Below are 20,103 nucleotides of genomic sequence, written 5' to 3'. Positions count from 1 at the left end.
TATTTCCTGATACTTCCCAGTTGGTCACGTATTTTGTTGTTATATTAATTTTCTTCACAATCTATTTAAGGTCCAAAGAATTAAGTGTGTCCAATTGTGTAGTTATATTTTTACTTTTCTATATGCAGTGAATCTTGCTGTCTGAGGCATGGTTACATGAGGGCAGTGCAGTGAGCTAAGACAGAGTGGGTTTGAAAATCTCTTCAGTTCTTTGGTAAATGCCGGCTACCCTTTCCTCTCATGCTTTCCACCCGTATTTGCTGCGGGACAGCATTGTGAACAGCCAGGAAATGCAGATGAAGTTGATGTTCCCCAGCACTATGGTTTAGCTTTGCAACTTGTTTTCTGTAACCATACTGTAATCTTCCCTGCTTGTGGAGGAGGCACTCTGTGCAGCAGGCAGGTCCCACTGAGAGGCTGAGCAGATATTCTTGACCACATCAATTTAGGACTTAGGAGAGCACAATATTGTATTAGTTTATTTTGCACTCTGTAAGATCATGATTTGGGACTTACTTACGCTTTTTAAAACACCTGTGACAGACAGTACTCTTACAAAATACTCTGAGGGAAGTGAGAGGTCATATCTATAGCAAAGCAGCAATGCCTGGGGACTCCAGACGTTGCTTCCTGGCTTTACATTCATGACTGCTCATGAGGTACCATGCTCAGTGCCAGGAATCATTTCCTTTGCAATGTCTCACAGGTTTGCTGACGAAAGTGAAGTACCAGGTACTACGATTTTGGTCTTGTAAAACCTTTTTGAGTTCTCAGAATAATTCTCTGTCTATTAATTCAGCTTATGTAGGCGATTTACAAGTTTAAAGAGTGCAGCTGCCCTTATTTACCTTTGATTTTTTCCATTAGGGAGAAAATTGATGATAGCCAAGAATTTTTTTGGCACAAGAAGTTTGGCAACTTCACGCATGTTTGCCGATGTCTTTGTTTATAGAGCCAAGCCCAATGGTTTTTCAAACATCAGTTTATCCAAAATCCTTGTGGTTTTATTGTAATTAATGATTTTTTGAATAGTGTATTTCTTTTCATTTCTGGATACTGTTTTTTCCATTCTCAGGCCTCTTAATTAACAGTCTCAAAAAACCTGCTTAATCCCTACTACCTGTGCTTTGGGCAGCTTCTATTATTTCACTATTCAGGCTCCAGGGAATGGTTTAATCTTTCTTTACATTTATTCTAAAAACAGAGCAGCAGCCGTGCCTGTCATTGTGCCCTAGTCTCTTACCTCTGCCATAGCAGTAGGTAGAGATTGCTAGTAGGAATGTTCATGAAAGCCTTTAAAATTGAATTATTTGGTGGGAAGATCACTGAATTTACAAAACCATTCACTGTCACTACCAATTAACTAATGAAAAGACTGGATATTTTATACTGGTTCTCAGGGAATTTTAGGATATTTATTCAATTCAGTCAAATGCTGGCCAACCTGTGAGAAAGCAACACCATAGACAAAGCTCATAAGACAAATCTCTGGTAGTACCAACAGCAGGATTCATCTCCCATGGCCTGGCCCAAAGCATGGAATATACACAAGTTATAAAGCAGCAGAGTGGGATTAACAGACTTCTTGGCACTTGTGTATAGGCATATTTGAGGTAAAGTGTGAAATGTTGACAGTACAATTCAGCATCCTGGATTGCAGAATGATCTCTGGGCAGCTGATACATCACTGATGTATTGGCAGCTCAGATACAATTGAGATGTTTTTTGTAAAGTAGCACACACAGGTTCAGTACTTACAAGTTTTACAAGAGCATCTTCTGTTAGGACTAGATCAAAGACCAATGGGTATCACTGAGCAAGAGCTGAACATTCATTATTACAATTTGAAGGCATTAGGTAAAATGTTCTGACAAAAGCAGTTGCCAGGATTCACTGAAGATAGAACTTGATGTGCCAATCCATTAGAATCAGAGTATGCTGGCACACATCCAGCAGATTTCTTTGTTCCCTCACACTTTTGCTTTACTTGTCTGGGTGGTAGAATATAAGCATCTACACTTGGTATGCTCTGACCCAAACATTAACAGGAGTAATAATGTTTCTGAAGAAGAAATAGGTAAGCAGAACTATTATTTTAGAATGAAAACCTAGCACACTGGTCTTTTTTGGATGTAACTATGAGAACACTATGACCAGACTTACACTCAGAGGAAACTCCAGAAAGGACCTCAAAGCTCATGTACGCCATCCTCTTTAAGGTTCATGCCAGATTCAAATTGGCCTAGATTGTTCCAGGATAGTTAATCTACACTGAAGACCTCACACGGCCTCATCTCCCTTTCCAGGCAGTCTCTTCTACCGGTCTCACTGCTAAAAAGCTTTTCCTAATGTCCAGCCCCAAACTTTTGTGCTGCAGTTTTCTTTCTTGTCCTCCATACTTAAATTGATCTTACCATAAGGCTCGAAGATGGATAGATGGAAGAAATAAATGAGGTGATTTCAGGAGCAGGAAAAGCACTTTGTGTGGGTGCAGCTTTTTCTGGCAAAGCTGAGTTTTTGCAGGTACCATTTTTGTATTTCTGAGAGACCAGAATGGTCGCTTCCAGCTAAAAACTGCACAAATTGGCACAACTGTCCTTGCAAACCACTGCCAGAAGAAATCTTACCAAAGTACACATTCAGGTAGTGTCAAGGGCTTGTATTTTTGCTTCACACAAACATTAATATGTATTTAATTTAAGTTCAGAGCTAATGTCCCATAAAAAGTGAGAGGGTAAGATACCTTTTGCCTAGGTCCTTTCACTGGGACCAGGGACTGCACTGAGCAGCAAAGTAAAAATTTCAAGTGGAAATGTGTTAAGAAGCTAAATATTGATAAAATGATAAAATGTGCATGACACCATGTCATGGGGAAGATACTTTGGACAGAGACACTGAGGCAGAACAAATTGGCTTCATGTATAAAATTCTCCAGAGGATTTTCCTGGCCAGCCCCTGAACCATCAGGATTTGAAAGAACTGGAGTTATCTTTCCTGCTGTGAATGCCAAGTTTCCCTCTTCTCTTCAGTTCTGGCTGAAGGGATTTCTAGACAGCACTGATGAGGGATGTGTAGTTACACGTCGTAAGGACTTAGCAAGCAGTCTATTTTAACTCATGTTAAGTTCAGTGACTGGCAGAAGCTTTTGTATCTGTGTCCACATCTGTTTGTTCTATGTAATGGCGCACAGAGTTTTAGAGCAAATGTTTATATTTCAAAGCAAGATGCTTATATTTCTCCTTCACTCTGCCCATTATATGTGGGCAGAAACATTCCTTCATCTGTGGGTTTTCAGAAGCACTTTATATCTGGATATCTTTGTGTCCAGATAGAGGATAAAGAATCCCCTAAGGAATGTAGGGTGATGCCCATTACAGTAATAGCAAGAACATATATCTGCCCTTCTCACACCAGTGTGAGCTGAACCATTAAAATATAATGATGCACGTATACAGCGATCTTGCGGTAGCTGCTAAGATATATTCATGTTTTCAAGTCTTCAGACGTGAGCATTATGGTCTCACCTTGTGACTTTTGTGTGCTGCACTAGTCCGCATTTTCTTTCTCTTTTTTTAGATGCTGGGAAACATTTCTAAAGACATTTCTGTTTTTGAGAGCTCACCGGCTTTGATTACTCAACTGGGCCAACCTTTGGGTTATGACTCAAATATTTCTGAAGCGATGTTGATGGAAAAATTCATGGACTTGCTTTTGTCTCCTCCCTAGAGCATATGCTATCACCATGGTAGAGATCTGGAAACTGACAGCTCAACATCTTTAACAAAGTCCCTACCAAATTCTATAAGAGTATTTAAACCAGAGAATTCAGGAGCACAGAGGCCATGAGAAGATTCTATTGATTTGTAAAGAGCACTGGTCCTATGCTCTGTTTTGAAGTGCTTTGACACATCTTCAGCTGGTATAAATGAGCATCATCAGTGAAAAACAGCTTCTTAAACATTCTGGAGAATTTGGCTACATATCAATTAAGTATTTAAGCCAAAACAAAACAAAACAGGAATATTAGTTATGTTGGTCCTGGCATTGCATCTAATGGGTGTTTAAGTATCCTAAGAGTACTATAGATTAGATTATTTTACAGTTTGGGCATTTTCTTTTAAGTGTTACAGTATTTTTCGATAAATTGAGGCTATCCTTTCCAGACAACACTGGCATTTAGGTACCACTAATCTCCATGACCCTTTTCTCAGTGGAAGATAGTCTTAGCTGAGACACTTCTCTACTTTAAGGCCCTAAAAATAACACATGGATGTTATCTGACTTCTTAAGAGACAAAAGTATTTGTTAAGAAACTAAAACCAGTGCCTAGCAGCAATTGTAGAGCTTCTGTAACTTATTTCCAGCAGCTTTATTAAGATGAAATTGAGTGTTATTTAGTGCTTGATCTGATGGCCAGTTTTCCCAGCGTGCTTGATAATTGCACCATGGAGTAGCATACTTCGCAAGATCACTTTTATTTTATGCAGTATTTTCAGGGACCCAATTCAGTTTGCATGTTGTTCATTTTTAACAGGTATTGGGGAAATGTGTGAGGAGTAACTGGGGCATCGGTACACATTGAACTCATTGGTGTGTTATAAGGTCATGTGAAAATCATTCCTCTTACAGAGTGAATGCAGCAGCATCATTGCCTGTATCACATCTGTTCCAGGATTTCTAAAGAATACACTGGTACTGTTATTGCCTGACAAGTACAGTCAGCATGAGCAAGGGCTATCTGTGCTGATGGAGCCAGTTCTGGTAATTCATTGAAAGATAAACGTAACTACTGCTGGAGCATAGATAGAGTTTATGGAACACCAGTTAATGCATACTAGCAAAGAGATGATTTACATCACTGTAGCTTGGTCAGGATGCTCTTCTAGCATTAGCTTGTCATCCTGGTGAAATTTAGCCACCTTGCTACCTGCTGCTTGTAACTAACTGAAGTGTGAGACACAAGCGTTCTGTTTCTACACTACTAAATAAGCGCAATAAAATGGCTTCTCCAAAAACCAGTAATAAAATTAAAAATAATAAAAAACCTACCACACAAAATGCTAAAATATTTTAATTTTTTATGTTTATTTTAGTCTTGGAACTGAACAAGGTGATTATTCCCACTTATGGAACTGTACCGGATCAGCAAAACCTTCATACTCCTGAATGGGTGGGTACTTCTTCATAACTATAACTATCTGTAGTATTTTCTCATACAGATATGCAACAGTCATTAGCTGTTCCAGAAAACTAGCATTCCTTTGCTTTAGCATCACATGCAGTTCATCTGTGTGACTGAATCTGAGATGCTGTATTTCTGTTTCCCTAAATGTACCTAAAGTCATTGACTCAGATGTGAAAGAGCAGACTGACACAGGCACTGGACTCAATTAAAAGTGACCAATATATATTCACTGTAAACTGATACACAAACACACACCCCCTTCCTCTCTATTCATAATTTTGTACATGCATGTATAGGATTTCTGTGTGTGTATATAAGGATAAATAGTTATGAACACACCCTATATATATACATGTAAATACACACACACTGTAGATTAATACATACCCAGGAATTAGTTGGCTAACCTGTGAGTTCAGGATTCATATCTACAGAAAGCTTGGAGACACCAAGAAATTCCTTACTTCAATCAGAGACTGAAAGGGGCAAGAAGAAAAAAGACCTGGAGGTATCCATTCCTTTTATTCAAAGTTCAGGCTCCTCTGCTCACCTAGTGTTTTATGCAGCTAACAGGCTTCTGGCTCTAGCTCAAGATATCCTGCCTCAGATCTCACTTTATCTCTAAGGGATGGCCAGTTGACCCCAACAAGCCCTGCCATGGCTTTGCCAGCCTGATGCCCAACTGGCATACTTTTTTCCCCTAGAATGGTACCAGTGTGTTCTGCACTTGCACAAGGAGATAGCTATAAGCCTGGGTTAAAAAAGGTGTATATTTATCCTAAAGCTAATGGAGCAACTCCATCTAAACCAAAAAAAGCCTGTTCTATGTTTTGTTACTCTAATGATGGAGGTTAGTGTTGCTGGCTTTGAGTGTGTATCTTTTCTAGGCAAGCTACCTCTACAAGTGCATCAGTGTTCCAGGAGAATAAGGTGTAAAGAAACAGGTTCAACAGTGTCAAGAATATCGCATTGGACCAATTAATTTGAACACCTAAGATCTTCATGTCTATTTTTTCATTCAGAAAAGTACTGTAATGGTGCCACCAAGTAATGAGAGCTGGAGCTAATTCCCAGTCAGCCCTGGATAAAGCATTGACATTTAAACTGTCAACTATTTACAAGTAACTGAAACTGTTGGGATTCAGTCTTTATTGCACTGAGATACCCTAGAGTCTTGGGGAGCTGATCTAGCAGCTTAGCTGGCAAACTACTTGTCATACTTATGTGTCAAGGAGGTTTGTTCCTGTTCCTGTTTCTGCTATTGGAAACAAATATCTAAAGTACCAGGAAATGAGTTTCTTTCTGGAGCTGGATACCCTCGCCTCCCCTGCCACAGCGTTTTGCAGCAGGGTGGTTTTTGTTAGAAACTGCTTTGGTGTCTGGAAAAAAATTAACCATGTTTTGGAACATGAGGTGGAACCAAGGGGTTCCGTTTCCCAGCTGAAGCCCTGACCAGGATGTTATAAAAATCCTTCTTGGACCCTCCTTGTGATTCAATTAGTTTAATTTTCTTATGTATTTCAATGAAGTGAAATGGCATCAAAACAACTGCACTGTCATACACCTTGTGGTCAGAACAGCCTCCTCCAAGCAGTCTTGGGAGAATTTATTTCTACTGAAAATCAACTGTCAAAATCAAGTTTTATTTTTGGTCACTCATGTGACCACTCATTTACCAGCAGTTGTAATTTCTGCTCGGTTTTAGCAGCATCTATTCTGCGCTGTTCCTTCCTTGTCAGGTCCTCTTTGTCAGCCACTGGGCAGTTTCAGTGGTTGGAGGGGCCAGAAAGATGAAATTGAGAATAAAATTGAGATCTACTGAGCCTGTCTGTGAAGTGGATGAGTGTTAATTGTAGCTAGAAATGGAAATGGAAACTGAATAGAAAGCCTAACCTTAAACGATGGAATAAAAGGGAAGTCCTGCGCCTGTTGTCTAAACTTAGAACATGCTTTGCAGCTGGAAGTTTGATTAGATTTTACAAGTTGCCCTGGAGTAGCCAAAACTGAGAAGGTTATTGGCTAATAAAACCAGTCCCGTTCTTACAGTGCTGTCTCTAAGAAGAGGATCATCTGCTAAGTTTGCTGCAAGATCCCTGCTTCATTTAGCACACGACTGGGATATTAATCTCCAAAAAGCCCAAATTCTGTGAGGATGTTGTTTGTAGTACTTCAGTAAGCTGGAAATGTGGCAAGATATTGCAGGGAAAGAATGAAAGGCTCTTATGACTAGAGAAACTGAGTTTGGTCCTAAATAATAGGATTTTATCCCTGTTTCTGTTCTGAGGTTTCTGTGCCAGTCCTACAAAATCGCATCCATCTTTTTATTTCCTGCATGTCAGAGGGTAACATTGCGGCCCTGTTTGCATTAGTTCAAAATAGTCACATGCAGGCATGAAAATGAGTGTACTGCTCTTTGAACAGAGAGAATTGCTGAGCTCTCTGGAAAGATGTCACTATCTTGGTGTCTCAAGCTGGAACTCCAAATTTGGCAGACAATCAACAGGTTTTGGCATTGATCTCTAGATGCCTTACAACATGATCACTGTTAAAATAAAGGTTATACTGTTACTTTCTCTCCTGGGAGATCTTGTAAAATTAAATTTCTCAACATTTATAGAACATTGAGATTCTATGAGGAGAGTACCACAGGCACAGTCAGAAGGAAATCCCTGTTTTAGGGGTTCAGGTTATTTAGATGAGGTGTAACAAGAAAAGAAAAAAAAAGACATTGAATAAAGAAGATAATAAGGAATATTCCAGAGCTACTACAAGGAGTATAGAAGTATGGCTTGTGGTTGTGCAATTAAGTCATGTTTTATAAACAGCACATGCAAGGAAGATAAAACTGCATAGACAGCATTAATTCAAGCCTTTCACAGCTCTCATGTTTCGTTATACAGTCTTATCTACTTATAGTTAGATAGTTCGAATTCGGATGTAACAGTAAGATTTCTTTTGAGAGTCAATATCTGCAGAGGGAAGAATAACTTCAAATTGTCTATTGCTGCTGCTCCTCAAATACAATTTCTGCAGCGAGAAGGCTTCAGGGAAGCCCGAAAGAGAGAATTTCCCAGCTTTCACATCCCAAGAAAGAAGGGAGGTGCTGAAAAGCAGGTTTCCAGCAGAATACTGTCTTCACCTTTCCTTAAAAGCAAGGCCTTTGGTCTCTCTCTGATCAGGAGTGAATGGAATTCATCTGCAGCCAGCAGCGACCTGGTGCTCAGACAGGAAGTCAAGTGGGTGTCTGGTCCAAACTTAGCTCAGGGGACAAGGCATCCCGATGCCTGGCCGGTTACCAACCGCTTTCTGCTGACAGAAATGTATGACTGTAATGATGCCCCGTATTTTTCTACTTTGCCTTTAGTCTCAGTTTATTTCAGTTTGTTACCTCGCAAAAATTTCTTTGCATGTTGAGGAAATGAAGAAAAAAGCCAACCCCACCTTCTTTTGATTAAGTGCTTGCTAATAACCTCATTGTTGCTTTTAGAACTAAACCAGTCCTCTGTTGGTATTAGCAAACATGAGTCACAAGGAAAAATGTTAAAGGCACACAGTTTTATGGCCCCAGGGAGACAGACCAACATTAGTATGTGATACGCAAATAAACTTGTATCATCCAGATCTTCTGTATTATATATATATCTTACATCTTCCAGAAGGAAATTCTTGTGTTGGTCTTCATGTCAGAAAGGTGTCTCTATTGGTCACTCAGAACGTAAAGTAATAAAAGATCTTGTTATATAGTTGTGATAGCAAGGATAACTTTATATTTCTGTAACACTTTCTGCAGTTGATCTCCAAGCACTCTCAAATAATTATGTTTCATGATACCCTGGTAATATAATTTATTCCTTTTTATTTACTTGATTTGAAGTTTCCTGAGGCCTGTAGAGAAAAATAACTGTGCTCCTAAACAGACACGGAAATTTTCACCTACGTAAAACTCACAACTGAAGTATATAACCTGCTGGTCCCCAGCAGGAGGATTTTTTGCAGGTGCCTGTCAGCAGAGGAGATGTTACACAGGCTCTGCTACACTTTCTTGTTTCCCAGTACTGATTTATTCCCTGGCACGCTGCAGCAAGCTGTTTTGAAGCATATCTGAAAATTATGTGAGGTCGCAGACAAGTAGTTTATCCCTCCAGTAATGATTACATTTGGTGCTATTGACAGTCACACCAAAGGCTCATGCGGACAAAATAAATCACTTCTTTCCTCCTTCCAGTTAGAAAAGTCATTCCTGCAGAGTCTCTTGTTATTTAAAAGAAATCAGCTTACAATGCTGTGCTTGTTCAGGATGTAGTAAACAATAAATAACTGCAATTCCTGTACACATATTTTTCTTCTTGCTTGCCTCTGTGCTGCCCTTCCCACCATTATCGCTACTGAATGTTTAACAGTATGATGCCCAGAGCACTGTAGAAAAGTGCAGATAGGTTTCTTTGTAATGCCACCATTTTTCCTCCCCTGGCATGGAGCATCACTGTTACTGAAGGGAGCTCTCCGCTAGCATGGTCTTCTTTCATCTGCTGCTGCAGGCATCACATGTAGCCATGACTACAGGAACAGTCTCAAGAGTAAGACATGGCAACTCCCCCTTAGATACCAGAAAGCCTGTTTATACATGCGGAGTAGCACATGGTAGTTTTCCTCCTGAGGAGCTCTGAGTCAAGGGGCTGAGGGTGGGTTTCATGATGTGGTCACTTGAAGCCAAACCAGTTACCTCAGCCTTTACAGCACTGTGTGGAGGGGCAAGCATGTCTTCATGTCCCACTTGTCCCTTCTCCAAGTGCTGCTCTGTCCCAGAAGCTGGGAGAGCAAATGCTGTTTACCATTGACTTCTTGTGCTGGATTAGCAAAGACCACAGGAAGCTCCTTATTCCTTTCCCATGGCGGCCACAGAGGACCACAATCAGGGATGATGAGGAGGTGGCATGTAAATGTGATTGCATCAGTGCAGCACTTCCCAGCTCCAGCAGGATCCCATCAGCTGTGTGTACATCCATTGGTAACGAGGACCCAAGCAGCGGGTCTGTAGGACAAGGCATTTGGTGCTGAGGAGCTGGTGTCTGCGTTATACACATTTCTGTGTTTTTGTTACCGCTGGCTACCTCCAGTCTCATTCCCTGGAGTGAAGAGCGACTTATGCTTACCTGGTCTGACCCTGCTCTGAACTAAAACACAGGTATACCCACATGAACGTGGCCTCTCAGCTAGACCACACAGATAGTAAGCTAAGTGTTCCAAACATCTTTATCCATGGCAAAGCCCTCCTTTCCTTCAGAATCCTTCTGTTAATAAAGCAGCTAATAGTTCCCTATCTCTCGGTGGTAGGCAAGAGGTTGATTGTACAGCACTTGGAAAGTTCAAAAGCACTGCAGAGTGCATGCTAAATATAATTAGTATTTTACAGCTAAATGTATTACATTTTTTTTTATTTATTAATGATGTTAATCAATATTAACCTGCTGTCCACTAGGGTATTATTATAACATCAGAATGCACAACCAGTACTTAAAATGTGATTATGTGGAGGCTAAGAAAATTAGATACTGCAGTAGATAGACCTCACATTTGTTTCTTCCAAAACCAAGAGGTATCAATGGGCCTGTTCATTATTTTGGGTTATAATTTGCTACTGATACTTAAGAAAAAATACGTATTTGAATTTCAGCCCCATTAACTTACATATGTGCACACAAACTTGTGTGCATTTGTATGATAATAACATTTGTAATACTGTCAATATTACATATTTAAAAAAAGCCAAACATTGTTGTTTTTGTGTTTTTTGTTTTTTGGAATTATTAACTTCAGAATACAGCACATCTTTTTGGCTTCCAGTCCTGTTTTTCCTCTGGTAATTGTGTTGAATAATATATGATTTTTTATTGCAAACTGTGCAGTAGGGATTACAAGATACACCGCACATCTAAGTTAACGTGGCTGTCAGAACCTTAACTATTATATTCCGTTTTGAGTTTTACTTCTTACTTTTAATTGAGCAACATTTAATGTTACATTAAAATTGATTTGTGCAGGTCTTAATCTTTCGTAAGTATTCAGACATAATGAATCAATTTTTTAGTATTTTATTGTTACATAAAGTGTCCATGGATAGGTCAATTGAACAATGCCCTCTTGTTTAGAAGAAATAGAGATCGCATTTCAGAAGTTAGTTTCCTTAGTATGAACTTCTGTGTATCTGGATTCATGAAGTTCAATATTGATTAATCTTTCAGCTATATTCCATTATAGATATGTACAGTTTTATATATATTTATATATATACACATAAATGTGTATGTATATCGTAACATGTACATACTCATGTGAATGAAATCATGTATGTAAATAAATTTGTGAGTCTGAATACTGATCAACAGGCAGTCTTTGTGTCTGGTTATTAACAATCCAGTTAAGCTAGTTATCGCTATTACATATTGGTTTTATAAGCTTAAAGAAGGCTATGTTTAAAGAAAAAAATATTCAGACAGTGATGTGATCACAAATTATGGTCAAAGCTTGTTAGATCAAAACTTGATCTGATGTTTCCTCTCTGCCATTTCTTTCTTCTCTCTCCTCTGGACAGATCATACAGGAAAAGATGCTCAGAGGGCTGGAGCCCTCCCTTTTATGAAGAGAGGCTGAGAGAGCTGGGCTTGTTCAGCCTGGAGAGGAGAAGGTTCATGGGAGACCTTAGGGCAGCCTTCCAGTACCTAAAGGGATCCTACAAGGAATCTGGAGAGGAATTTTTATAAGGACATGTAGTGACAGGACAAGGACAACTGACAAAGGGTAGATTTCAATTAGGTATTAGGGAGAAATTCTTTACTGTGAGGGTAGTGGGGCACTGGAGCAGGTTGCCCAGAGAAGCTGTGAATGCCCCACCCCTGGAAGTGTTCAAGGCCAGACTGCATGGGGCTTTGAGCAACCTGGTCTAATGGAAGATGTCTAATGAAAGGGGGTTGGAACTGGATGATCTTAAGGTCCTTTCCAACCCTAACTATTCTATGATTCTGTGATTCTATGAAAAAGAGCAAAAAACTGTAGAAAAAAACCCCTTTGAAGCTATTACTACTTTTATGCTTTCAAGTGCTTGAAATTCACAACTAAACTCAGTCTCTTTAAACAGAAGTTTTTGTAATGGTGTTTCTAAGATTCAAAAGATGAAGAATAAAAAGTAAAAAACCTTCTGCTTGACTTAGTGGCAGCATTTCCTCTCATTATTCATTATCACAAGATTTGGGCTCTGTGTTTCCGTCATTGCAGCATGGAGTAATTTTAGCACAGACCAGAGCCTATTGGTGTCCCAGGGGAGAGCAGGATCGGGAGGGCTGGTCTCTGTGCCTGGCTGGGCTCAGCTCCCATCACCCTCTCTTCTGCTGCTGCCCCAGCACGAACCAAGCTGCCTTACAACAGGGCTGTTGGCTGTTGTCAAGGCTTTCTGCATGATGGGAATCTAGTCAACATGAAATCATCATGATTGTGTTTTAAACAAGACTGGAAATGGTCACAGCAGGTCTGCATTTTGCACCCATGGCTAGTCCTCAGTGAGAGGATAGCTTGTCAGGGTCAAGGGATTGCTTGGTGGGACTATGACAACTCTAGCTCTCAAGAAGTTAGAAATCCACATCTATGACTTGCTTTGGGGCATAGATGTACTTGGGGTCATTGTGGTCTGGTGATGCCATTGAAAGCTGAGAGGGTTTTATTCTTAAAATGATATTCACAGTGTGCAGTTTTATGTTGATTTGGTGAGTGCCTTGGTAGTTTCTGAATCCTAGGCCAGGTTGTGAAATGTATGTGTATATTGGCCATATGTCAGCATATACACATATATATGCATGTATGTATGTCAGCAGCTGCTTGCTGTCAGATTTGTCACAGATCTACAGGCACAAGTGGGATTCAAAGAAAACTGTTCTAACCAAGAATCTGCTCACACTGAAGCAACTACGTTAACAGGACCTCTTAGCATCAGGTCTCAGCCTCTGCACATACAACGTGAAAAAACAGTGAGTTTAAACTCCCCTGAGTTTATCCAAAATATGGAAATTTTGTCATAATTATGGGGAGACACATCTTGGTCGACTGTTTTGACTCAGCCAATAAGCAGTAACTAAATAGCCTGCTTGGAGAGGTTTGGAGTAGAACTCTTGGGAAAGTTTGTTTTGGAAACACTGACACATGTAGTTCCTAAAACACTATATGCTCCTTTGAACAGGGGTGCTCCTGACTGAAGATTGGCATTCTCCTTGGTTACATCACAGTTGAAGAGCAACTGTTTCAGTCTGCACGTGAGGGGTTTCTGACACCATAATCACATTTCCATGTGTCATCCTATGGATCAGACATCCCAGAGTTCTTGGGAACTGGTATCCCTCATGAAGTCTGGTCTGCACTGATGAGGAAATTCCAGGAATACAACACCTTTGAATCTTTTCCATGCCCCCAAAAGCACATCATTTTCAAGAGATTACTCTAGGTCATTTTGCCTGGCCTGATCCTGCCTTGGGCCACCCTGCATGCCCATCTGGAAGCCAAGGCTCATCTGCACTTCTGTATGGGAGTCTTGCCAGTTCTGGAGATCTTACCATCTATAATGCAATGCAATCATTTCAGATATTTGATACTTATCAACTTCAGTGTCAGTGCCCTCATTAACACCATCGATAGATTTGGCCAAGTACCGGAGACTTCAGTGCTCATTGTATAACGCGACAATTCTGATGACGTGAAAGGAGGGCTTGTTACGTGTGATAGCACTCTAAGAAACTACAAAATCATTACTTGTGCATTCAGGTTCCCCTGTCATCAATGTGTCTGTATCATTTCACATGTGAAATAACACATTAAGATGTTATTAGTGGATATGACAATCTGTCTTACTTTCCTCTGGGGACTAGATAATGGTTTATGGATATATTAACCCTCTTGATTTTGGCGTCTGTTATAACATGATGGATGTGTGGCATACAACAATGTTTTTTGCTTGCTGAGATATTTTGAATAAAAAGAGAAATAAACCCACATAGAATGTGTCTATTTTGAGAGTTCATCTCCAGCCTGGCTATGTTCTTTGTTCTCTGGGCAGTGGTGGGGTTTGGGATTAATAATTGCAGAGATGCTAAAGCTTCTGGCAGGTAAGGGAACAGATGGGAATGCACTAATTCTGAGACTGCAGTCAGGCAACAACATATCTTGTAGATTATCTAACACTGTATCTATGATGGCATACAAATTACTTAACAGATGCATTATTTGGTGAAGACGCTGAATCCCAATGCCCCTCCCATTGCAGAAAGCTAATATACTATTTTTAAAGAACAAAATTAGGTCAAAGTTCTTTTGATTTTATGTCATGCAGAGACTGCCAAACTCCTGGATGTATTTTTTCTCCCTCCATTCTACTCCATACTATTTTTGTTGACATTGTTGACAGGTTGACATGGTTTGAGGATGGACGTGGCAGTCTTGGCATAATGGTTGGACTTGATGGTCTTAAAGGCTTTTTCCAACCTAGCTGATTCTATGATTTCAGGCTTCTTGTTATATGAGTTCACAATGTACTGAATTTCTCTGTTCACTGGAACAGTGTAACAAGAAGAAAGTCAGGAACTGGTAACTAAAAGTCCTCACATTAAGCTATGTTACTTGCCTTCCAGGTGGATTTTGATGGTAAGCCTGACTCATTGTTCTTCAGTGATGGGCAACGAAGAATTGACTTTGTTTTGGTGTATGAAGATGAAAGTAAAAAAATGACTCATAAGAGGAGTGATCGTAAAAAGCAAAAGGCAAGTTATTTTCTGTATAAATCTAACTAATTTGTTGGGTGTTAAAGCAGAAAGGGCAGTGCCCTCACCCAGAATAGTGATTGCATTGCCATGTCTTCGGAGTACTCTTAGGAGCTGGGAGACTGAAGCCCATCAAACTGAGCAGGGAACAGCGGTGAGCTCAAGCAGGTAGGTTGCTGGGTAAACAGGCAGAGTATTGCACACTATGTCTGTCAGAGTGTACTATGAGACCTCAGAGCATCCTCCTGGAAGGGAACCCTTAGGAGATATGGGCAGCAAAATGCTGGTATCAGGTTCCTAGTTAGAATTGGACACAAGATAATCAGTCTAGGGCAGCTTTCCGTACCCACAGTGATTGAATTAGGCCCTTAATCAACTTTGGTATTAAAATCATGGTATTCAGAGAACCCAGAGAAGGAGGCAGCTGATCAGATGCTCCAGATCACAGTTATGAACACAGCTGCTGACATTCTGCCCAACAAAGTACCTGAGCAATCTATGGGAAATAATTGTACGCCACTTTGCCATCAGAATTTCTCCCTGTACCACTCCTTCCCTTGAAACTTCAACAGCTTGCTCTTCCTAGGAACCTTGCAAAAGATTTCCGACTCATACCAGTGCCTACTGTGTTCAAGACCAGGTTAGACGGAGTCTTGGGTGACATGGTTTAGTGTGAGGTGTCCCTGCCCGTGGCGGGGGGGTTGAAACTAAATGGTCTTAAGGTCCTTTCCAACCCTAACTATTCTATGATCCTACTTGGCACTTCTTAGCAACCATGAACAACAATCATAGGCTATTTTTTATCTATTATTTTTAATTACTCCAATGGACTATATTCATTATGTCACCAGGGCCATGAAAACCAGCTCATCCATGCCATTGAGCGGTTTTAATTTTGAACTGCCTGAGAAATATCCACCCACAGGACTGTAGTCCCCTTGGCATCTGCACCCTCCCACCCACCTGCTTCCTTCTCTGATATAGCAACTCTAAATGTGCAGCAGCAGCCTCTGGTAGAGGCTGCGAGGACAATGGTATCACTGAAAGCATCTCATACACAAATAGTCGTTTGCAGTTCAGAAAGAGAAAAATAGAAGTAAAAGGCCTTTAGATAAGTTGGTTGATATTCATTACACAGTGGTGTCATTGGCAATAATGGGGCAGCCATAAGGGATGTCGTTCGTAGGGTTTAAGAGAGTCCTGCAGTGAGTGGATGTTGCATTATCCCTGATCACAAGATCAGCGGTAAAAAATAATTGAAAGACATAATTAGAAACAAAAAGCTGCCCCTTTGGAAACAATTGGTTTTATCAATTAGCATTTGACATTTATGTTTGCAATATTTGGCCATTGCCCAAATATACTTAAAAATATAATGAGTGACTTTTCCAAACAGTGATGGAAATTAAATGTGAGCAATAGAGTAGTATTTTTAGTGCAGCATTAATGTTAGGACATTACCGGAATGAAATAATGAGTAATTAGACCTGGAGATAGTGGGTAATGCACTAGATGCTTGCAAAAAAAAAAAAAAAGCTTGCTTCCATAGGTCTCAGTCCTACAAAGATCTGCAGCCACACAGAGTCTGTGGTGTGCTGAGGAAGCAGTCTACCTACATGCAAAAATGTGAGAATGAGAGTATATGTAAGAATGAGAGTGTATTAGACTAATGACGGGATAAGGTGAAGACTGAATGGCTGGGGAGCAGCTCTGTGAAAGAGGCCCTCATGGTCTTGATGGACATCAAGGAGCAAAGTGGCCAACAAAAGCTGTATAGACAGAAGTGCAGCCAGGAGATCGAGACATGTGACTAGGGTGATATGGACTCCAAATGTTCTTTTGTTATCCCAAAGACAGAGAGGCCCTTCATCTCACTTGAGATTACTTGCTGTGCAAGTGGAGGAAGCTATCTGTGCTGCAGATCTTCACTTCCTAAGCAAATGCTGTACAGGCACTGGCAGCACTGATATTTTCCTTCCTGTATGTCCTCCTGAGTGGGATGCAGGACATTGCTTTAGGACCTACCTCACACCCACAGTAGGAATGAAAGGACAGAAACTGAGAAGTACCAAAGAAATAAATGTGAATAGAATATTTGAAAAGAAGAAACAAAACACATACACCTTATGTCTGAGGTGGAAAAGAAGAAGACATTTGTGGTACAGTTTTGCATCCTTGGAATTCCATGGACAGGAATAATTTGGCCTAGCACAGTTCCCAGAGTGGTGTGGGGGTAATGTTGCCCAAGATCCATACAGGTTTTATCAGTCTTGGCATAAAACCAATTTGATCGCTTGTCTTAACTGATATTGGCATTTATTTGGTTGTATTTTTTTCTGGGACAAATGACTTCTACCCTTGTGACCAAATACAACCAAAATGAGAAGTATTCCCATTTATGATCAGCTTTAAATCCTACATACATCACTGTCTGTCTTTGATCAATGATGAACTGAAAATGCCAAATTTTATAAGCAGAATCTTGTGTAATTCAAGGTGCTTTAAGCCTAAATGGGTTCTTTGCTCATGCTACTCTTTCTTTGACTCCCCTGGCAGTTTTATAGAGCTATTATCCAGAGCATTATGGTTCACAGAATTTGGAATCTCCAGCTTATTAATAATAGTAGATCCAGATCTGTTCTCATAGGGTGAAATCCTCACCTCATTGAGGTCAGCAGCAGTGTCTCCACTGGCCATGTGCAACATTGCAGGTCTGTGAAATGTAGGAATCAGCAGTGTAGTCGCTGGGACGAATTCTTTCTGATGCACACTGCACCCCACCTGGTTGCATGACATGGAAGTTGGGGCAGAACTTGAATTGTTAGTGAACAACTACAGATCTACATTTCTGATGTGAGAAGTTCTGTGTGCTGGACTGGGTGGTTTTGTGTGATACCGAGAGTGAAGGAATTCCCAGATGCTCACTGAATTCAGTCAGAAGGATTTGAAAATCGGACCTCAGCCAAGTTATCCAATGTAACTGGATTCGGAGAAACAGGGCACAGATCCATCTATTCTTCTGCAGCAAGAGAAGAATCGGGTCCTGGGACCATCATTACGTTTGATTTGAATGGCTTTCTGCCCTTTTTCAAAAGAATTGCATAAACAAAACGACCCAGCATTAATTTGTATTAATTAGCAGTATTCTTGGGAAGACGTCTCAGAGTACAGAAGGAATTAACTAAAAACATGGGCTGATTTGGATAGAAGGATCAAAAGTATGGAATTTTGAAGCTCTTACAGATGCACAGTGGTGCTGTACTTCCCTCTTTTTCGTGTTTCCAAAATTTGTTTTAAAGGAGGCAAAATCAGACTAAAGAAATGGCATCCTCATGGAAGTTTCTAACATAATATACAGATCCAAATGTTCACAGATACAGTTCACATGTACAACTTAATTCAAACTCCAAACCTTTGTAGCTGGTATGCAATTAAATTTGCAAGCAGTAGCAAAAATCGAACTGTCAGAAGCATGTTCCAGAAACTGCATTGCAAGCAATTAGAATTCCTACTCAAAGTATGGTTTTTAAACCTACAATTCATGTACCCTATTTGTCAGAGTAGGTTACAATCGGAACAGAAATTAAATATAACCAGTCTTCCCAGGAATGCTCCAAAATGACAGTTTTATCTGTTGAGGTCTGCAAGGAGCTCATTGTTGGAAGTTAAAGGGTCAGTGCCAGAAAGGTGAATTCAAAATAAATCGATGCAGAATGTCATTCTAGTCCATCTGCTTCCCCCCAACAGAAACAATCAGAAAGACCATTAGTAATTTAAGCAGGAATGTGGGCAAAACCTTCATTTCCAGGCATGAAATAATTTGTGCTTCACAAAAATAGATTTTAATTTTTGTTTCAAATTAAATGAAAACTATCATTCACAGAAAATATTACACACTTTTAAGTACCGTTTTACAGAGAGCTTCAGCAGGGTTAGAGGAGTTTGTTTTCATAAGCAAACAATGAACAGTTCCTGCTTCCAGACTAGTTTAGATAACCAACAACAACAAAAACTTGGATAACTTCTCAAAAGTTAATGGCACTTTTCCCAGTGTTTAGCATGTGTCATACCTGTGGTGAGAGAATGATACTTGCATTTACAGAGAAAAAGGGTACCTCGGTGCCATTTTATGTGGTGATTTGAGGCAGTAGAGGATGGCAGGCTTTACATGCCTGTGGTATGCTCAGTCAACCTGCCCAGGAAGTCTGATAACAACCAAGATAAGGACCTTTAGCACTGGGTGGAGGGCAATCACACCTACCCTGGTGTTTACTGGATGGACTGGTTTTGAAGCAGGAACTCACTGAAATAAAATCTCTGTTCCTGAGGCAACCCCAAATCTGAATTTACTTCTTTGCCTATTGGATAAAAGGGAGAATGACGGAAGTCAAATGGAAGGTGGGAGTTACTCTGAAGTTACTGCACACATTCATAGGACCAAAAATGGTCTTTCCAAACAGGGTGACTAGAAGCCACTGTTGAGAGCAGGGCTAGACTGCAGTATTGCCAGTGCTGTGTGGTCATGAATCAGGTTTCAGAAAATCACGAGGCTGCTTAAAATCAGAGGGTATCTCAGAAAATATGTATTTTGAGTTCTTTGGGTTTACTTTTTTTGTGTTGGCCTTTATAGCATATTTTGCTTCACATTTTTGTTATCTTCAAACTTAAGAAGCTTACAGAAGCAGAGCTTCTCAAGCAATTAATTTCCTGATGCTGACGGCTTGGACTTTCAGGAGAGCTTCCAAAGACCATCAAAGAAACCATGAAACTTGGTAGCTAATGTTGATACAGCGATCCTCTCCACTCGCTTTAGTTGATAGCAGTGGGGGAGGCTTTGGGCCCCATACTCTTTCTCTTCTTGACTGTGATTTATCTGTTGCCTGTCAGATAGCACAGAGGTGGATATTCAAGCACTCCTTCCTTGCTAGGAGTTTTCTTCTGAAGTCACACAGATATTGGTGTAGGGAACTTTTCTGTTTGCTCAAAAAACCTAAAGATGTGAGTAGGCATTCTTCTGTCACTTCTGTCAATCAGAGCGAGTGCTCCCTACCATTTAAGCAACACAGAGGAAAGAACCACTACTGGTCTGCTACCAGTTTCCACATTCACAATCTTGTTAGT

General features: G+C 40.2%; 1 protein-coding gene across 1 annotated transcript in view; it reads left to right on the top strand.

The window, feature by feature from the left end:
* Positions 1–20,103, top strand: part of ANO6 (anoctamin 6) — a gene marked incomplete at both ends in the record, with an annotated part of 75,758 nt that overhangs the window by 24,607 nt on the left and 31,048 nt on the right. Inside the window, 2 exons of the mRNA XM_080625910.1 lie at positions 5,094–5,170; positions 14,854–14,982. Of these exons, the coding sequence (XP_080482036.1) occupies positions 5,094–5,170; positions 14,854–14,982 (206 nt within the window). The remainder of the gene's footprint in view (positions 1–5,093; positions 5,171–14,853; positions 14,983–20,103) is intronic.

This window comes from Psittacula echo, assembly GCF_963264785.1.
Source record: "Psittacula echo genome assembly, chromosome: 1".
NCBI classification, from domain to species: Eukaryota; Metazoa; Chordata; class Aves; order Psittaciformes; family Psittacidae; genus Psittacula; species Psittacula echo.
Note: the sequence above shows the minus strand (reverse complement) of the source record. Positions and strands in the feature narration are given on the sequence as shown.